The 21,771-nt window shown below is 45.8% G+C and overlaps 1 protein-coding gene across 4 annotated transcripts in view; it reads left to right on the top strand.

The window, feature by feature from the left end:
* The window catches only part of PIGQ (phosphatidylinositol glycan anchor biosynthesis class Q), a 223,747-nt gene that overhangs the window by 157,446 nt on the left and 44,530 nt on the right, over positions 1 to 21,771 (top strand). For all 4 annotated transcript variants that reach the window (XM_086941161.1, XM_086941158.1, XM_086941159.1 and 1 more), the window contains 3 exons: positions 2,974 to 3,094; positions 8,091 to 8,217; positions 18,459 to 18,612. In XM_086941161.1, the coding sequence (XP_086797287.1) occupies positions 2,974 to 3,094; positions 8,091 to 8,217; positions 18,459 to 18,612 (402 nt within the window). The remainder of the gene's footprint in view (positions 1 to 2,973; positions 3,095 to 8,090; positions 8,218 to 18,458; positions 18,613 to 21,771) is intronic.

Genomic DNA, 21,771 nt, shown 5'->3' with positions numbered 1-21,771 from the left:
TAAAACCCCTCCCCTGAAGTTAAGTCAATCTTACTCCCAAGAAAGACATACATTGTTACAGTTTCCACCACGGATCTGCTCTTACTCCTATTTGAAACGAAAATGTGGTATGCGTGTGTGCTTGCGTGTCTTGTTCAATTAACATTTTGAAATATTGAATTGTCTGCAAAGATGGCAGCTAGCGATGCCCTGATATGTAAAAAATCTTCTCATGACAGTGAACAAAGCACAGTGCTTCCTGCAATATTGCATGCCTAGGTTTGTGCTATGTTTTACCCGTCTACTATTCAGAGTCCCTTCAAGGCTTTCTGTGTAGCTCAAACTATCACTTGATGCCTTAGCAATCCCACAGATCAACAGAAAACAAGCAGCTGTTAGTCTTCCTCTCTTAAAGATTCACACTGTTTCCTTCGCTTTGCTTAGCAAACATCTGACAGGCATCCTTCCACTCCATTTTCAAGAAGTGTAAGGTCAAGAAATGTTTTAAGACAACCAGGACACTTACATCTAGCCCCGTATTGGTATGGTGTGTGTTAGACCTGGCACCATTGGCGTGGGTCTCCCTTCCATTTTTTGCTGTTGCCTCTCCTGATTTTGCTGGTTTTAGATGCTTTTGGGCACTGCCACTGCTGTTCAGTGTCACAGTGCAAGTACTCCCTATGGTAAATTGATGTATGGATTAGTGACTCCATGATTGGCTTGATTGGTTTACTTGTCAGACCCTAGTACAGTGCACTGCGTGTGCCCAGGGCTTGTAAATCCAATGCTGCTGGTGGGCCTGCAGCACTGATTATGCCACCCACCGGAGCAGCTTGTAAAGTGTGTCTCAGGTCTGCCATTGCAGAGCCTGTGTGCAGTCTGGTACTGCCATGTTGACTGGGCAAGTGCGCACACTTGCCAGTCCCTAAACCTTCCCTTTTATATATATTAGTCACCCCTATGGAGGGCCCACGGGCAGGGTCCATTGTAGGTAAAATGTAGGACATGCCTTGATGTGTGTGGCATGTCCTAATAGTGTTTTACAGCCATTTTCGTTTTTCACAATTGCATGGCTAACTGTCCCCCATAGGCCAGAATGGGCAGTTCGATTATTACATTTTATAATCCTAACTGACTCAGGGAGCTAGGTAGAAATTCGAGTTTAGTATGTCGGAACTCAGAATGATAAAATACATCTTTTAGTGAAGTTGGTTTTAACGTTCTGTGTTTAAAAATACCACTTTTAGAAAGTAGGTATTTTCTTGGCTAACTATCCAAGCCTGCCTCTGCTAGGTTGTGTATTCCCTGTCTGGAGTTTGAGTGACAGGTGCTGGGGGATTCCAGGAGACAGGGTGAGTCAGCACAGTGCTGAATAGAGAGATCTGCATGCAGATGGGAGGGAGGAGTTGCACCTGGGACCTGAATAGGGCTGTGCCTTCCCTCCACAATGCTGTCTCCGCCCCCTGTGGTGTGTCTGATGTCCCTGGCCTACACTGTCAAAGGAAGCAAAGGAGTCATGTAGAGAAAATGCTCCAGGACTGACCAGAACTGGTTTGAGTTAGGTACAGACACTCTCAGCCTTCAGAAACAAAGGATTTTTGTGTATAAAAGAGGAGACCCAGACCCCAGAACTTTAGATCACTTCTGGGACTCAAGACGAACCTTTGCTGAGGAGAAGAACCAGGAAGCTGAAGGAGGAGACTACCCCTGTGCTGTGTGTTTGGGGGTTGGCCTGCAGTGGTTGCTTCATTTTCCAAAGAAAGGAGAAACGGACTGAGTGTGCTTTCTATCAACTTGAAGAAGAATCTCCAAGGGCTTGAACTAGAGCTTGCCTCCTGCCTGAAGTCTCACGCATACAAGACTTCACCAACCAGCTCCCACCTGAGTTCCCTTGCTGGGAATTGAAGTGCCTGCTGTTGTGCTGAGCCTTCTGAGAGACTGCGTGTCGCTGGGAGCTGGAAGCGCGACGCAACAACAAGAAGCGTGTCGCCGCCGCTGTCTTCGCATCGCCGAGGAAGCGAGCCGCCGCTGTCATCATCGCATCACCGGAGAAGCGGGATGCTGTCGCAGAGGTCATCGTCGCATCACCAGAGAAGCGCGTCGCAAGGCTTGTCGCAGCTCCAAAGATCATAGATTCGCCGTCGGGCATGCACGCATTGCACCGACATTGTCGCATCGCACCGGAGAGCAGTAAGAAACCGACGCACCACCTCCCCACACAGTAAGGAAGCGAGCATCAACTCCCCTGCGCAGCTGTAAGGAACCGACGCATCAACTTCCTTGCGACCCTTTTGTTTTCTTTGCGTTATGCATTCAAGGTACATTGAGAGTAAAGTGTTGCATTTACAACTTGAGAGAACTGATCTATTTTATAACATTTTAAAGTCTATTTTTGAGTACATTATTGTGGATTTTTGTCGTTTGGTCTTGTGTTTTTTATAATACAACTGTGTCCATCTGTAGTGTTGTCACTGTATTACGGTATGTGTTCACAAATGCTTTACACACTGCCTCTGAGATAAGCCTGCCTGATTGTGCCAAGCTACCAAGGGGGTGAGCAGGGGTTATTTTAGGAGTGTACCCCCTTACCCTGATTAGACGCAAGGGTCCCTATTTGTCACAGGTACCTATCTATGCCAACTAGAGACCCCCAAATTTAACAGTGTGTTATTGTTTCTTTGAGAGTTTCACTGTACTGGGGCCATCCATGTAGCAAGATTCATTCTTTATAAGCTTCATACACTCCAATTTAAACCTGTCAAAACACTATTAACCCCTTGCATGCTGATGACGGCCGGGAGCCGTCATGGCACACAGTGCTCGTGTGCTGATGACGGTTCCCGGCCGTCATGACTGCACTCGCGATCAAAATGTGCCGCACAGGCGCAGAATCGCGGCAGCATCCAAGGGGTTAAGATTCTCTCTCGTTCTTAATTTCTTTATATGCTGACTTATTGACAAACATGTTAACAACACAGTTATCTGCATATTTAGGAAGGCCAACATCCTGGTCTCTCTGTTATTGGACGTGGCTCTGGGCCTCTTGTTGATGTCCTGGCTATACCAGAAGAACCGGATTGGTCAGTTGGCAGACACGCTCATCCCAGTGGCAGATGTAAGTCCTTTTGACAAAGTTCCTGACCTGCTTGTGAAATGGTTCAGCCCATTTTCTCTTTGTGCTCTCAGCTGTTTATTTGCAACATATTCCCCTTAAATAATTGATTTCAGTATTCCCATATTTTATGATTACTAAAGCACACCACTCCCTGCTGCGTCCCAGCCCTTTCCTTTAGGGGATGCATATTTAAATTATGGACCTAGTGAACTGTTTAAAATCTGTCTTTTTAGGTCTCGCCTGTCGATGCGCATGCGCATCGAGCAAGGCGAGAGTATTGGCACTTATCCGCTCTTTATCCACACTGCAAGGAATCGTGGCGATTCCTTGCAGTGCACGAGAAATTTAAGCTCAATGCGCATGCGCATTGAGCTTAAATGCGCGTGCACATGCCCCCAGCCGCCTGCCTTGCCTACTCTCTCTCACAGCCTCCCCCAGCTCCGCCCCCTCACTACTTGATTGCACGGCCGCTAGGCCGTGCCTCCCCTACTCTCCTCCCCCCTCCTCCTCTCCTCCCCTGCCTGCCTGCCGCTAGGCCGTGCCTCCCCTACTCTCCTCCCCCCTCCTCCTCCTACTCTCCTCCCCTGCCTGCCTGCCGTGTGGAACCTCTCCCCTCTCCGCCCCCTCCCCTGCCCGCCGTGTTACGGTGAAAGGCTTGTTCCCCAAGCAGCCCTGGGGTCTCTTAAAATCTGGTGCTGTCTCCGATACAGGGCTGTTTCCTTCAGTGCTGTGAATCTCTCTCAAGTAGTGTTGGGGTCTCTCGTGAAATTCGGAGGTCAGCCCCCTTTCTACTGCAGTGTAGCATGTCTCTCCTGCAGTGCTGCAGTCTCTCCGCCGAGGCGCAATCTGTCTTCTTGCTTAAGCGTGGTCTCTCGCCTGTACTGCAGTGTCTCTCCTGCAGTGTGGAGAAACACTCCCAAGCAGTGCAAGGTGTCTCATGCAGCGCTGGCAGCTGCTCGCGCGCAGCCTAGATGTCTCTCTCGTGCAGTGCTGCCACTCTCCTGCGCCGTCATCTCTTTTGTTGATGCTTAGCTCTCACTCGCTCATGCAGTAATAGAATCACTCTTAGGCAGCGCCGGGTGTCTCTCTCCTGCAGTGACTGTTTTTCATGCAGTGCTTTCTTTTCCCGCCCCCTGGTCTTGGAACCGAGTTAAAATGAAGTCGGGCTGAAACTTGTGAGCTTCGCTGTGTACAGCACGGGCCCTCCCCCAGGAAGCGCTGGGCATGTCACTTCCCCTCCTCCTCTCTCTGTACTCTCGCCCTCTCTCCTCTTGCATCTCTCCACCCTCTTTCCTCACCCAGCCTGTCTCTCGCCTTTGCTTCCATAGATTTATCTCAATCTTATTTTTATTTTATATATACGTTCTGTTCCTTGCCACTCTTCTTTCTCCTTTCTGCTCTCCCCCACACCACCCTCTAGTTTTCTTCACGGCTCGCCACATTTCATCTTTCTCCCCTGTCACTTCCTCTTTTCTGTCTGGACTCTCCACCTTTCTCCCCTGTTTGCTGTCCAATTGCTTCTCCTCTTTGCTACTCAGTTTCTTCACAAAAGTACCACAGAACAAGGGGTTGACAAAGCCAATAGGCCTGGTAAGGTGGTGCAATAGTTAGATTGTTTATATTTCAAGCATATGACACACAAGAAGGAAGACACATGTCACCCCTTAATCATGATAGAATCACTCTTAGGCAGCGCCGGGTGTCTCTCTCCTGCAGTGACTGTTTTTCATGCAGTGCTTTCTTTTCCCGCCCCCTGGTCTTGGAACCGAGTTAAAATGAAGTCGGGCTGAAACTTGTGAGCTTCGCTGTGTACAGCACGGGCCCTCCCCCAGGAAGCGCTGGGCATGTCACTTCCCCTCCTCCTCTCTCTGTACTCTCGCCCTCTCTCCTCTTGCATCTCTCCACCCTCTTTCCTCACCCAGCCTGTCTCTCGCCTTTGCTTCCATAGATTTATCTCAATCTTATTTTTATTTTATATATACGTTCTGTTCCTTGCCACTCTTCTTTCTCCTTTCTGCTCTCCCCCACACCACCCTCTAGTTTTCTTCACGGCTCGCCACATTTCATCTTTCTCCCCTGTCACTTCCTCTTTTCTGTCTGGACTCTCCACCTTTCTCCCCTGTTTGCTGTCCAATTGCTTCTCCTCTTTGCTACTCAGTTTCTTCACAAAAGTACCACAGAACAAGGGGTTGACAAAGCCAATAGGCCTGGTAAGGTGGTGCAATAGTTAGATTGTTTATATTTCAAGCATATGACACACAAGAAGGAAGACACATGTCACCCCTTAATCATGCCAGCCACATGCTTGCAATAAACATTTTAAATGAAATAAGTAAATGTATCTCTGCATTTCCTTTTAGTAGAATTTATAAAGGCTCGCGTTAAACTTGCTGGTCACACATGTGTACGTACCATCAGTAGGGCCTGCTCCGCCTTTCATCCATCCTTCTGAGATGGATGCGAGGCGTGCAGGCAGATAATATTAACGTGGTTTTTACATTTCAATAAAGCAAAAACTCCCTCACCCTCAATTCCTCACCCACACCCTCAACACTTCACCCTAAACACCTCACTCATCCTCAACGCCTCCCCCTCCCCCTCACTCACCCTCACCCTCACTCACCCTCAACACCTCACCATCACTAACACTCAACACCTCATCCTCACTAACTCTCAATCCCTCAATCACCCTTCCCCTCACTCACCCTCAATACCTCACCCTCACTAACACTGAAACCCTCAATCACCCTCACTCTTACTCTCACTCACACTCTACACCTCAGCCTCACCCTCACTCACTCACCCTCAACACCTCACCCTCACCCCCTCAACCCCTCACCCCCTCACCCTCACTCGCCCTCACCCTCAACCCCTCACCCTCAACACCTCACCCCCTCACCCTCAACTCCTCACCCTCAACACCTCACCCTCACTCACTCTCAACACCTCACCCTCACTCACTCACCCTCAACACCTCACCCTCACTCACTCACACTCAATCACCCTCAACCCCTCACCCTCAACAACTCACCCTCAACACCTCACCCTCAACACCTCACGCTCAACACCTCACGCTCAACACCTCACCCTCAACCCCTCACCCTCAACACCTCACCCTCACTCACTCTCACTCACCCTCACTCACCCTCACTCACCCTCACTCACACTCACTCACAGTCAGTCACCCTCACTCACCCTCACTCACCCTCACTCACCCTCAACCCCTCACTCACCCTCACTCATCCTCACTCACCCTCAACCCCTCACCCTCACCCACCCTCAACCCCTCACCCTAACTCACAATCACCCTCACTCACCCTCACTCACTCTCACTCTCACTCACCCTCAACCCCTCACTCACCCTCAACACCTCACTCACCCTCAACTCCTCACTCACCCTCACCCTCACTCACCCTCAACACCTCACCCTCACACAGTGCAATAGGTCTCAGAGGATTTTTAGTTAAAGCTTTTACAATTGTTTATGGCTTTTTTGATTTGTAATTCTTTAGCATTGACTACAAAAAATAAACATGCAAAAGATTTACAACAAAAAACCCATAAACAATTCTAAAAGCACTAACTCTAATGCTGCGAGACCTATTGCATTTCCAATGCTTGTTTTATTCTAGAAATGTAGCTTCTAAAAGTGGCAACGCTTCTGTCCTTTCACTGTTTTATTTCTTATTCTGAGTTCCATGCACCCAGCAGAACAGTATCTCAAGCATCCAATGGCACTCCCCCACTGATGGTTCTCGATTAGTGGAATCAGCAGAGACCTGCAACACGAAGGCTCTATACATTTGCTGCAGTCTGATATGAAGACAAGCTTTAAGTCGAAGAAAAAATAGCTTTGCATTTATGTGAATTACACGCTACAAATACTATATGGATTAATGCAAACTACTGGGTTTATAATGTATTTTAGTTTGCCTAAAAATACTCCTATCTGGAATAGGATTACATACATTACTCCCTAAATATTCTGTTTACTGCCAGCTACTAAAACGGGGAGCAAACTAATAATCTTGCTTCAGAATTTCATCTAGAGCCCCACGTACAAGTGATGACATGCTGCCTAATTTTCTTCTAGCCTGATCTCCCCTCCTTATTCTCACTTCATCGAGATTTCTCCACTCCTTTTCACATTGTGTGCCACTTTTAAGTTATTAGTTATAATTCCTCTCGGTCCCTCTGCTGTGCACGGAAGTTGTGACCTTTCTGGACCGCGCAAAGCATATAGTGGCAAAAACACTAACCACAGTTGACACACATAGGCTCTTCAAAGTCTGTGTACCCAGGTACCAAATGATCCATTAGGGCTCTGATGAGTATTTCTCTGAATCAATGGATCCCAGAGAAATGTAGATACTGCAAGTGGTATAGAACTAGGTGGGAGAGTGGGCTGATACATCTGAGTGACAAATGTACCACGTTGATGCCAGGGTATCTCTAATGACATTATCAAAAAAATTACCTGAGCTTCCCTACAGGCAAGAACATCTTCTGGTGTGACATTATTTCTCTTCAAAACTGCAGGCGTGCAGTGACCTTCCAAACGTCTCATCCACCTTATTAAAATAGCCATGTGTAAAGCATCACCTCCCATTTCTTTTAAAGTAATTTACTCACCTCTGATTAAACCTCCACTGCTACTGTTAGTAAAACAAAGTTTCAACAGTCCAATTAGATGCTTGCTTTGGCCTGCTCCCGACTCTTGTCAGGTAGTACCCCCCCTTCCCTCGGGCACATGCATGCACTTGGGCATGAGTAACGCTAAAGAAAGGTCGTCATAACTCGCAGTCCAATCTACTGCTGTGTAAAAGACCTCTCTCCTTAGCTGTAGCCACATTTTTAGCTGGTCCTCTTGAGAATGGCGGGGTATTGCTTACCAGAATTACAGAGCACCCAGATGCACCGAAATTGCAGGCAAGAATGCTACTTAATCTCTAATTTCTTTGTCGTGTTTTTTCTTTTTGTGCCTCTATGACTCTAGCACGTGGCCCGTGAGCTTCAGGACCTGTTGCAGTGGCTGATGGGTGTGCCAGCTGGTCTCAAAATGAACCGAGCCTTGGACCAGGTTTTGGGCCGCTTCTTTCTGTATCACATCCACCTCTGGATCAGTGAGTGATTCAGTGTAATTTACCTCTGTTTGCTTTATTACAGGATTATAAATTGTTTTTGTCTAGTGGGAGTGGGTAAGATTGTTTGTGCTACCTCATTTTAATTTTATAGCTTTTTGTAAAGCTTAATATTGGTTGCTAGATGGACCTGTTTACCAACTCAACAAAGGTCTGTTGTGTTCTGCCATATTTGCCTAAGTGTTTTGTGTTTAGCCATCTCCACCCATCCACATTCCGGTCCTCCACAGGTGCTGTCTGTATACTACTCAAATCTTTATAACTCTGATAGCTCTTAACAAGGTTTCATTTGGATTGACATTTGTGCCTGGTACATCTCAGTTTGCATAATTTTCACAGCTGTTAGACCATTTGTTTTTCACAAAGAGCAGACATCTTGGAAATAAATGTTCGATGGCTTGTGTGGCTGCAGATACACATGCTCAGCATACTCCTACCATCTAGTGTTGGGTTCCGAGTTGTGCAGCTTGTTTTTCTTCAAAGAAGTCTTTTGAGCCACAAGGTAGAGTGACTCCTCCTCTCTGTATACTGCGCATGGACATCAACTCCTTTGTTGGATTGTTTCCTCTCTGCTTTCAGGTTCGGACGTGTGTACCTCTCATTCGTGTTGAACTCCATTTAGTACGAGTCTTGGGTCCTATCCTGTCTTCAATGGTATATTGAATTACGATCGCACTTATCTAAACCGTTTCCGCTCGAGAACCTTCAAGGGTCAGACACCTATCTATCGCACTTTGCGTGGTGTCCCATCTTGGGCTTACATGCCCGCATACACTGTCGATATGGAAGGTGTGTTCTTAATGGGATGAACACCTTTTTGATTCTGCCCCCAGTGTCATGCTAAATATCCACACACTGACCTACATCAGGTGTGTAACCTCTACCAGTCACCAGACCACCGTGAAGCTGACTAAGACGCCTGCAAATCTTTCCGATCCTAAAAGACACTCCATGATCGAAGGGCACATCGACTGAAAATGCCTTGATGCAGTTAGGATGATACTCCAAATATCTTTGTTTAGGAGCATGCCCAGGAGGAGCTGGAAAGTGAAGAGGAGGTCGCAGAGTTCTCTGTCGAGGAGATCTCCTGCTCTGATGTGGAGGAAGAGCTTGAGTATGCCCTGCCTCTCAGGTAGCGCGTGAGTACTGCTGCCCCCAACCCTGTTTCACCGAAAAAGAGTTCCAAATATCTACCCCTTCTAGACATTGCCGGACCGCCGCTGCCTTTGGGCCATGGTCAGATCCGAAAAGAGACTTCAGATGCCCCACCTTCGAGCCCGTCTCCGAAAGCTGCCATTAAACATAAGCATTCTGCTTCGGCACCGACCTTGTCAGATCGAGCTCATTCTTTGCTCCCCGCTAAGCCTTCGGAACCGACACATCAACGGACTCCATCTCCTTCGTTGCCGGAAAATAAATCATCTAAAGCATTCTTCCGTTTCTTTGTCTTCGGTCGAGCCAATTCTTGAAAAGAGGGAAATTAAACAAAGGAAGATCCACATTCGAGAAGCTCCAGGGCGAATCATAGCCTCACCTCCTCCTAAAAGGCAGCTAACATTTGAGGCCAAAAAGAAGCCAAAACTACAAGCCCTGCACCTCATCCTCCACCACAACTGCCTCCTCCACATTAAGCACCCCCACCATCTCCTCTTTCTCCACATCAGGACCCTCTAGACCGTACACCTGCAGGTTCACCAACAGGACGCTTAGGAGAACCATTACGGGAACCAGATCTTTGGGATATTTATGATACAGATCCCATAATCCCGATGACCCAGATCTTTTCCCAGCTCGCCCTTCCCACCAGAAGATAGAAACGGGCAAATAGTCAGGCACGTGGAGATACCCCACCTCCTGAGAAAGAGAGCTAACGCATTGATGATGCTGGGAAATGGATTGCAGCTCAAGCATCCAATCATTGGCGTATTGCTAATTCCCAAGCCTTGCTTGCACTTTACTATAGGACCCACTGGGATGAAATGGAAGAACGGCTACAGTATCTTCCAGAAGAACACAAAAAAGGGGTCAACAAATGGTGAAGGTCAGGCCATCCCCAATAATTCAATCAGATGTGCCTTAGATGCAGCAGACACACCTGCCTTGGGCATCAACACCAGTATTTTTCTCAGAAGACATGCCTGGCTTCGGTTTTAAACTAGAGGTTCAACAGGCAGTTTTGGATATGCCTTTTAATAAGGAGCATTTATTTGGCCCTCAAGTGGACTCCACTTTAGACAAATTGAAATAAGACCCTGACGCCACAAAAGCAATGGGAGCACTTCAAACTCCCACACTTCGCGGCTCCTTTCGACGCTAAGGCTACAAGGGTAGATATAAATCCTTTGCCACAGATGCCTCCACTTCCCAGCAAAAGCAGGGGCAATCCACTTACACTAAAGGATTTTACAGAGGCGCCTGTAGAGGGAACAAAAAAAGTAAGAGGTAGATGTACTTCAACATGTGGTGCAGCCTCCGCCCCAAACAGTGACTGCCCTATCCTTCCCCCGATCACCTAATACCTGTCGGGGGAAGTCTATAGTCCTTTTACCCGGTCTGGGAATACCATCACAACAGACCAATGGGTACTAACCATTAACCAACATGGTTACATTCTGGGGCTCATTACCACACCACCCAACATTCCACCTCACAATCACAAACTATCACAAAATCATTTAACTCTTCAAGAGGTACAAGCCCTTCTTCTCAAGGCATCTCTAAAACCAGTTCCCCTTCATCAATAAGAGACAGGGGTGTATTCTCTGTACTTTCTCATACCAAAGAAGGAAGGGACACTGAGATCAATCCTAGACCATGGACCTCTCGACTACTACATCCTATCCAAACACTTTCTAACGGTCCCTCAACGAGATGTCATTCCACTTCTACAAATGGGCGACTTTATGGCTACTTTGGACTAAAAGGACGCTTACTTCCATATACCCATTCATCCTGCTCATCGCAAATACCGCAGGTTTGTCATAGCAGGAACACACTACCAATTCAAGGTTCTCCCTTTTGATGTCGCTACCACACCAAGGGTTTTTACAAAGTGTCTGGAAGTAGTAGCAACGCACCTACATCGACAAAAAGTTAATGTAGTCCCTTACTTGGACGATTGGCTAATCTAAGCCAACACCCGTCTGCAGTGTCAGCAACACATACAAATAACAATAGACCTGCTACACAATTTGGGGTTCGCCATCAATGTCCCCAAGTCTCACCTTCAACCTCTTCAAATTCATCAATATTTAGGAGCTGTCCTCAACACACAATTAGGATTAGCCTACCCCAATCTCGCCAGCATACAAAACTTTCAGACACTTCTACCTTAATTTCAGGCAAACGGTTCGCTTACAGTTTACTAGGTATGATGTATCTTGCATTGCCATAGTTTGTCATAGTTTCCAACGCAAGACTAAACATGCACCAACTACAGCAATCTCTTTCTCATCTGTGGTCTCAGTCAGAGAGTCACCTCCATGATCCTGTGTTGATAGACCGCCAAACTTACCATTCTCTGCAATGGTGGAACCCCAACAATTTACTGAAAGGGCAGCCTTTTCTGGACCCTATTCCTCAAATCATTCTAACTACAGATGTTTCAGAGAGGGGTCGGGTGCACATCTCAAAAACCATACATTGCAAGGTCTCTGGGATTGCTAATTGCAGATTGTATTGTATTGTAATTGCATTTATATAGCGCTTACTACCCCTGACGAGAGGCGTCGAATCGCTTTTTCGGCGGGTAGCACGCTACTCCGGGATCCATAGAGGATTAGTGTGGAATTAGTATAGTGAAACATGCAAGTACATTTTAAGTGGTGGATAGGTTAATCAGTTATTTGGATTTGGAATGATAGCAGAAGGATAGAGGAGGAAAAAAAGGTTTGTATTTATATAGCGCTTGTTACCCCTGATGGGGTGTTGAAACATGCTATTCAGGAAGCCCATAAAGGATTAGTGGTGAATTAATATGGTGAAATATGAAAGTAATTTCAGTGGTGGATATTCAACTACTTGGAGCTTCAGGCAGTATTCCTTGCACTGAAAGCGTTTCTACTTCATCTATCTCACACGGTTGTCCGGACAGATCATATGACAGCCATATACTATCTACAACAAGCATTTACAATGCAATAGGTCTCGCAGCATTAAAGTTTGAGTTATTGGCATTGTGTATGACAATGCAGTGCATAACATTTTTAGCAAACTTTGAATTGGTGAGCAGTGTTAGTGTGTGCAAGAGTATGCTGTTTTTGAAAGCAGTGTGGTAGAGAGTGCAGGAATTTGGGTGACCTGAGCAATGTGGATGATGCACCTCACGCACGGAGCTGCCGCAGTTATTATTCACACAGCTCTGATGGTGCACTTCACGCACGGGCTCACAGCTGTTATTATTCACACAGCTCTGATGATGCACCTTAGGCACGTGCTCACAGCTGTTATTATTCACACAGCTCTGATGATGCACCTCACGCACGGGGCTGACGCAGTTATCACACAGTTCTGATGCACCTTAGGCACGGGCTCACAGCTGTTATTATTCACACAGCTCTGATGATGCACCTCCGGCACGGGCTCCCAGCTAATATTCACACAGCTCTGATGATGCACCTCACGCAGGGAGCTGACGCAGTTATTATTCACACAGCTCTGATGATGCACCTTAGGCACGGGCTTACAGCTGTTATTATTCACACAGCTCTGATGATGCACCTCACGCACGAGGCTGATGCAGTTATTATTTACACAGCTATGATGCACCTTAGGCACGGGCTCACAGCTGTTATTATTCACACAGCTCTGATGATGCACCTCACGCACGGGGCTGACGCAGTTATCATTCACACAGCTCTGATGATGCACCTTAGGCACGGGCTCACAGCTGTTATTCACACAGCTCTGATGATGCACCTCACGCACGGGGCTGACGCAGTTATTATTTACACAGCTCTGATGCACCTTCGGCACGGCCCACAGCTGTTATTATTCACACAGCTCTGATGATGCACCTCACGCACGGGGCTGACACAGTTATTATTTACACAGCTCTGATGCACCTTAGGCACGGGCTCATAGCTGTTATTTTTCACACAGCTCTGATGATGCACCTTAGGCACGGGCTCACAGCTGTTACGGTGCTTCCTTCTTTTTACTGGGGACAACCTGGCTGGATAAATGCAGTGAAGTTTCTCAATGTAAAGACTTTGCTGCCTCAGCTGCATGTTTGAGTCTAAGCTCGGGACTAAGCTCGGGAGAGGATCCATGCAGTACAGGCCGGACCCCGCTTCACTCTCACGGGCTCTCTTCCACCTGTTGCCCCGCAGCAGGAGCCCTCGGGAAGCATCACACGGGTCGTGAGGAGAGTTCAGCCCACAACGTACAAAGTGTTCAGCAGTCGGAAAAAGATGTCCCCCTATCAGGCTGTTCTGGGGCCAAACCAGTAATAACGAGCAACACCTTCGGGTAAAGTTCGCGCTATACAAATTCGCATTACATAAATAACAATAACAATAAAAAAACGATCGCTATTGTAAAAAAAAGGTAAAACCCATACCAGATATGCGACCCCAGGGCGAGAGAGCGGAATGAGCGGAAGCAGGAATAGACGTGCGCGTGCACTGCCATAACCTGCCGTGGGGCGGGACTTCCATTTTTGCTGGAAGCCCGCGCCCACGGAGTGCCCGGCCAGAGGATCAGTGGTGACGCGGGGCTCCCATGCCCGAGGGAGAGCCCCACGGTGGCGGCTGAAGTCCGGAGTGAGGTGAGTGGGGCTTAGTTGAAGTGGGGGGTGGCGGCGGGGGAGGGGGGGGTTTCTCTGTGCGCTGGTGTGTGTGTGTGCGTGTGTGTGCGGCGGGGGGGGTGGCGGCGGGGGATTCTCTGTGCGCTCGTGTGTTTGCGTGCGTGTATGTGCGCTACTGTGTGTGCGTATGTGTATGTCTGCGTGTGTGCAAAGAAAATGAAAGCTGGCAACACTGTCGCTCTAACCGCGCACTCCCAGAGCCCTCTGGACAGCAGTAAAAACAAAACTTAAACAAAGTGAAAGCACTGTCTCTCTAAGCACGCATTGGAAGGAAACCATAAGCTGCTCAATGGAACGCACGTTCGCGTGGCCCGCTCAATTCCGACTCTTTCACATGCGCGTGGCCAGTCTTGTCTCCTGGAAAGCAGAGTCGCTACCAATAGGTCTCTGGCGAGACCGCGCTTCGCGCGGTTAACGCCACGAGACCTAAAAACGGGGGGGACACGGCCTCCCCAGTTGTCACACATCCATGACCATATGGAACTGGGCTCTTCACCATCACATTTATTTGTTAACACAATATCTGTCGGGGATGGACAAACATCTTGCGGACCTGCTCAGGACACACCAACAAGCTACGAATGGAAACTCAACCCACAAGTCTTCCGGCCCTACTTTCAAAAGTGGGGGCTCCTCACATAGACCTGTTCACCACAAAAGAAAAAGCAAAATGCCCACACTTCACATCCAGGTTCCCACACCCACTATCCAAGGGCAACGCACTGTGGATGTGTTCGTCATTGATATTTGTTTACACTTTTCAACCCCTCCCTCTCATTCTATTTGTGGTTCGGAAACTCAGGCAAACCTCTCCCACCATGATCCTAGTAGCTCCCACTTGGGCACGTCCGCCCTGGTTCACAACACTCCTGGATTTCTCAGTAGTCCCACACCAGAAGCTCCCCAATAGGCCGGACCTTCTCACTCGGGATCAAGGACAAATCGGGCACCCTGACCCCAAGATGCTCAATATAGCGATTTGGCTCCTGAGGTCTTAGAGTTTAGTTATTTAAACTTCTATTAGAATGCATGGATATTCTCAAAGAGGCTTGCAGACCCACAACTAGAGCCTGTTATGCTGCAAAATGGAAGCGTTTTGATTGCTATTGGCCCCCTAAACACATTAATCCTATCCAAGAACTGTGCAGGACAATATTTGCTATTTACTTCATTTGCAAAGTACAATTTGGCATACACTTTGATTCGATTACATCTTGCTGCAATGGCTGCCCAACTCCATAATGGACAGCGCTTAGCCCTCTTCAGAATTCCTCTTATTAAAGCATTTATGGAATGACTTAAATGAGTCATTCCACATGTGTGTCTCCAGCACCCTCCTGGAACCTAAACATTGTGCTTACTAGGCTCATGGGTCCTCCTTTTGAGCCTTTACACGCCCGCTTCAATTTCTATCATAGAAAGTGGCATTTTTAGTTGCCATTACCTTACTCAGGCGTGTTAGCGAGCTCTAGGCATTAACCTTAGATGAAGCATTCTTTCAAATACATCAAGAAACATTGGTACTTAGGACTAATCCAAAGGTAGCTTCTCAATTTCATCTCAATTACTTCATTGACATACCTGTGTCTTTCCCTAACCCAGATTCTGTAGCAGAAAGAGCTCTTCACACCTTAGATGTAAAAAGAGCACTCCTGTTCTACAGGAAAACAAAACAACGGTTTGTAGCTTTTTCGCTACCTCATAAGGGTAACACTATATCAAAATCTGGCAAAAGCCAGATGGATAGTAAAATGCATTCAAACTTGCTACATTGAAGCCAAAAGACCTTTACCGGTAACTCCCAGTGCACACACTACTCGTAAGAAGGGAGCAACAATGGCTTTTTTAGGAAATATCCCCACAGCTGAAATTTGTAAAGCAGCTACATGGGCTACACAACATGCATTTACTAAATACTACTGTGTTGACAGATTAGGACGCCCAACAACCTAATGTATGTCCGGCAGTGCTACGTACACTTTTTCAAACCACTGCAACTCCCACACGCTAGCCACTGCTTCTTAGGAGGGGCTGCATAACAGTCTATGCAGAGCATATGTATCTACAGCCACACATGCCATCAAATGGATTATGTTACTTACCCTGTAAGCATCTGTTCGTGGCAGGTTGTGCTGTAGATTCACATGTGCCCTACCCGGACGCTTGTGGCTGTTGCAGTTAATTTACACAATTCTCTTATCATGGACATCTTTATACTGACACTTCACTTACACTCCTTTCTCTTCCGCCTGCAGGAAAACAATCTAACAAAGGAGTCAATGCCCATGCGCAGTATCGCCGAATGGAGGAGTCACTCTACCGACTCGAAATACTTTATTGAAGCAAAACAAGTTGCACAACTCCGAACCCAACACTAGATGTCAGGCGTATGCAGAGCATGTGAATCTACAGCACTACATGCCACAAACAGATGCCTACAGGGTAAATAACATAATCCTTACTGGGCTAATCTGCTCACATAAAAAACATAAAACCTTGGGCTAGGAAAAAACTCCAAACAGTAATTATCTTCCCACTTTTCCATATTGAACTATACCTCAAAGACTTAATTTTTGCACCAGTCAGTTGATGGAATGTAGGCAATGCAAATAGTCAAGGAAATTTGTTACGAAATTAATTTTGCATATTAAGTAACAGCGATGACAGCGAGTATATCTTAGTCAGGTCTGTTTGATTGTAGGGGATATATACCAAGTGAGCATTGGCTTTTTGTCAATGGTTGGCACTTCACTATATATCAAAAAACATCTTGATTTTGATGCAGCTATACAGAACGACTACATTTTATAATGGGCTGAAATCTCTGAGCCACAGTTCCCCATTAACAAATGGGACTAATTCTATTTTGACTCACTTTACTGAAACGTACAGTAAAGGAAAATGGTAATCTTGCATTCTACACCCCTTCAAGACTACTACTGACACGTCCTCTTATTGAATAGATCATAGTAAGTGTGTTAGTGCTAAAAGACCACAGAAGACCAGCTCAGATGCAAGAAGACTGGTGAGTTATTGTGAGGAATTAGATGTATTAATTTTAATAAAGTACAAAAAATAGCGAATGTCTGATTGCTTTTGATAAACGCGAGACCATGCTGGATGACTCAGCTTGTGTTCACTGGTAACAAAAAATAAAAAAGCAAAATGTGTCAGTTTTCGAAAATACTAGTCGGGTGGCACAGATTCTACTAAATATTTTAAACTGCTAACTATAGTCTCCATTTTGTCTTGTGCTGAACGATGCACACTGTTTTATAATAGTTAAAAAAAGAAGTTTGAAACGTCCAAAAATTTGCTAAATGGAAGGAACTTGAAATTATTTTTTCATCACCCCCTGAATTTAAACAAAGGTAAAAAAAAAAAGATAATAGTTCGGGCTTCAATTGCCCCTTTACTATATATTTCACAATTTTCCTCAGTTTGTTTTTGTGTTTCAGTATGCATCTTAGTTTTGTGTTTGACAAGTTAAAGGAGTCCACTGTTTATACATTACATTATGTGAAATCCTTAAGAAATTACATGGCTGAACATGCAGTTGCTCTTCGACTTGCTAAGTTTGTGAGTTAAATTTCAGTTTTGTAAACACTCTTTTTAGCAACAAGCCTTGCAATTGGTAAGGTTACTGTAGTAGAGCCTCATTAATATTGGCTGCTTTAAGACGGCAATCTCTGTGAACCTCTTCATTTGGGCAACTGCCTAGTTTCTTCAGGCGCTGCTCACTTCTCCATTGAAGCATTTGAAGTTTTTTGAGGAATCTAAAGTGAAACAGCAAAGCAGTCACTTTGACTGCCACTGTCCGAGATCCATATTCTCATCATAGAAAGAGGTCACAGGAGTACTGGTCCTTTTTTTTTCAAATTGATCTGTGAAAGCATAGACATGAGATGCTGGCTTTAGCATTCATCTTGGATTCTTGGTAAAGAACCCAAGGGGCAATTCAATTGTTCTTTTGTCTACGGTCTTGGGCAGAAAGGCATATGACCCCAAAGGAGAGGTCATTTAGGAGAGCTAATGATAGAGATAAGGAAGTTGTGTCATTCTTGCATAATGGGTCTTTATTACTTGAACCATGCAAAGCTGATGAAGTTTTGGGGAGGAAGCATACATTCATGTCTTACTCATCTGTTCGTAATTGCATCAAAAGGTAAATCTTCTCTGCATTAAAGACCCACATTTATATTTTTTACGAAACCTCCCTTCTGTATCTTACCAACGGTATATAGTTCGCAACAGCAGAAGCACATATTTCGACTCTTTGAGGACTCTTTTCCTTACACTAATGAAAAGATGGCCCGGGCATTGGAAGCACAATTGGGAGCAGAGTGCCAAACTAAACAAAAACATCGTACCTAATTAGGTGCCCATCCGGTATTCCTTCTTCTCTCCTTCTCATTAGGTTACATTCACCTTATGTCCCCCTTCATCGAGATGATCCTGTGGTATGTTGGACTCTCTGCCTGCCTTGGCTTGACTGTGGCACTCTCCATCCTCTCGGATATCATCGCTCTTCTTACCTTCCACATTTACTGCTTCTATGTCTACGGTGCCAGGTGGGTAAGCAGTTTTTTTGTATCTTAGTAAATGGCAGAGCTCAATGACACAAGGAAAGGAGGTTATATGGTACAGATCTGTGAGGCAGGGTCTCTTTTCTTTAGAAGTAGCATGTCCAAATGACATGCGTCAGTCAATCTCTGCTTGAGCTGCAGTAGCAGCTAGCAGGTCTCTGTTATTGTTATATTCCATATAGATACCCTGATATAGGCCCAGGTAACATTGTAACCCTTCACCTATATTCTTCCCTACATTACACTTCTTAGTGTTTACAGGGACTGACCTTTTAGCTAGATACAACACTGTATTGAGAATGTGGGTTTTCCCTAGTTCAAAATCTCATACATTACACATGAGGATTCTTGGAAGCACAGCAGGACTAATATCTCCTGTATAATATCTATGTATAAAGTTCATGCCCGACGTCATCCTAAGTCCTACACAGTAATACAGCGAGGTAGGACCCCTGGCCAACACACTGACCAGAGACGCTGAGGTTCCTGCATGCAGACACTCCAGCTCGCAGTGGTCTAAAACACATCCCTCGTGGGGTGTGCAACTTGAGACCAGGACGGGGTCCCACATTCTCTCAGTTCAGGTAATGGAGTTTACTTTATCCTAGAGGGATTCTTGGCTTAACACCTACACACATGCTAGGTACAATTTGGTACATCTAGTTAGGGAGGCATCGTAGGAGTACGCATCTTTTTATTATCATGTATTCTATATACTTGTATGTATTAATGATTACTGCAAGATGGTAGAGTTTTACCATCTGTTTACTTTCATAGTGCTTCTAATCCTATATATCTGCTACTGTCTAATGGTTGTTGCAGCTCATCTATTTTACACCAGAATAACAACTGTTCAATAAATGCTTATTGAAACACCCAGCCGGTTTATTCTGTGTATCTCTCTAAGACAGACCAAGAAAGCACAAGTGACTGAGCGAAAAGTAGTACATTGTTTCCACGGTCCTGAGGGATCAGGATTGTCATGTTCAATGGTTGCCACTAACTATTCTCTCCTTGGTAAGAGGAGATTCTAGTGGCACTGTGAGCTAGCTGATACAGAAAGGCCAACCTACACGGTGGGGGTGTTCAGAATCAGTCTAACACCAATCCTACTGTGTATGCTGTCTGAACTCGCAGATTCTGTATAGGTTTTATAGCAACTACACAACATTATGTGGGGAGCAGAGCATACTTGGAAAGCAGAGATCGGTACTATTAGTGGGGGACTCGCTTCACAAGCTATGATGGCCAAGTTGAATGGTGTAAGGGGTCTATCTGTGTGCTGTGATAGCCGATCTCAAGAGCTAGTGTGGCAGTCTCCCCACCTCTTCCATATGTTATAAAGTAGGAAAATCAAAGATGAGATCTGTGATACAAATCACCAAATCGCAAACCTGAGTTGGCACTAATATTATTTTGCATAGGCAGTCATAATAGCCTACCTCTTCCGGTGTATAACAAGGTGGCACAGTATTTGAGACAAATAAGTGTTTTCACTTATTGCCACCATTGGAGCCACAGCTCTTAATGCTTGCCTTTCTCCTTACAAACACTGTTTGTAAGGAGAAAAACGGATTCTATATTGATTTCCCACTCTTTGCTTATTTCCAGACGTCTCTGTTCTTACCCAGGTTAACTCCATAATATTACCTATTGTTTTTTATGGCAGTCTCTCCTGGTCATGTTGTTGTCTAATGTCCTCTGTTTGCTCTGTGATTCATTTATCTCTTAATTTCCTGCGCCCCAAGTTACACTGCCCATTCTCGTGTTATCTTGTCCCCATATGTTCTGCTTCCTGAGCAGGGAAGGAAGTCAGAATCCCTGATTGGTAAAGCCAAAACACATATGACCTCTAATTCTTACCTACTCTCTTCCCTCCCTCTATGTAAGAGGAGAGGGTGAATGATTTGGAAAAAATGGTTACATGTGCACATCTGCATAATATATCTACAGCTTTACCACTTAACAGCAAAAGGCTGAATGTACAGAACATGCTTTGGAATGATAAAAGAATGCCCTCAGCCACTTCTGTTGTCCTGCTTTTTATCTGGATGTGCAATGTTCATGGTAGTGGGAGGGGTGTTGTACAAAAGAAGCCATTATAAAGTAGGATGACTTACACAAAGATGTTTGACACTGCAATATTTAAGCGAACAAGAAGCATGATACTACAAGCCTAACCCCAGAAAACTGCGAAGACCTGATCCAGTGGGGTGTCCCATTACCATTTACTGAAAAAAACAACTGGTGGGGATGCAGGGCATAATTCTCAAAGAAATGGACATGGCAATGCTGTGGATAATCGTCTAGGATTGATTGCAGAAATCAAGATTATGAAACATTAAATTAGGCAATTCAAGACTGTTGAAATATGCAATAAAGTTATAAGAAGCAATACTCCGAGTGTCACTAACTACAGAAATGACATACCTGCTCAACCTTGGTAGACTTTTTCACCTCCAGCGATGTTGCTTATTAATTCTTTCCTAACAATATTAATATAGTGTGCATTTAGCCCCCAACGACAATGGGTGATTAGACAATTTGTAAAGAAAATTAACCCCTCCCGTGCTGATGACTAGCTCAGCTCGTCATGAGGCACGGTTGCGCTGTGCTGATGACGAGCTCAGTTCGTTATGACACGCTTGCGTTCACACGCGGAGCTAATTCCCCTGCTCTGCTGAACTTTCTGAAAAACGGGCGTGGTCATGACGAGCTCAGCTCGTCATGAGCATAGCGCCACCGTGCAGCGTGACGAGCTGAGCTCGTCACAAACACTGTGGTGCTGCGGGCGCCCCCCCTACCCCAGCGCCGCGGGAGAATTAGCCCCGTGGCAAAGGGGTTAAATACAATTTGGTAAAGTAATGATAGTTGGTTATAAGACCAGAACATATGCAACCTTTCGCCTGAAGGTTCCAATTACAAGCAGGCTTTGAGCCCCACACTGCTTTAATGCTCCCCAAGTCTTCCAAAGACAGACAAGCTCCAGATGGGTGAACTGCTGTTTACAAGCCTTTGCAGCATATGACTTGTGCCAAGTACGTATTAGGGTGAAAGTACCCCACCTCTGGCTGAAGAAGAATGACAATGATTCTTATAGGGTGCTTCCCCCTCCTTTAAGTGGAAAAAGTACCCATCACAAAA

Source organism: Lissotriton vulgaris, chromosome 10 (assembly GCF_964263255.1).
Source record: "Lissotriton vulgaris chromosome 10, aLisVul1.2, whole genome shotgun sequence".
NCBI lineage: Eukaryota > Metazoa > Chordata > Amphibia > Caudata > Salamandridae > Lissotriton > Lissotriton vulgaris.
Note: the sequence above shows the minus strand (reverse complement) of the source record. Positions and strands in the feature narration are given on the sequence as shown.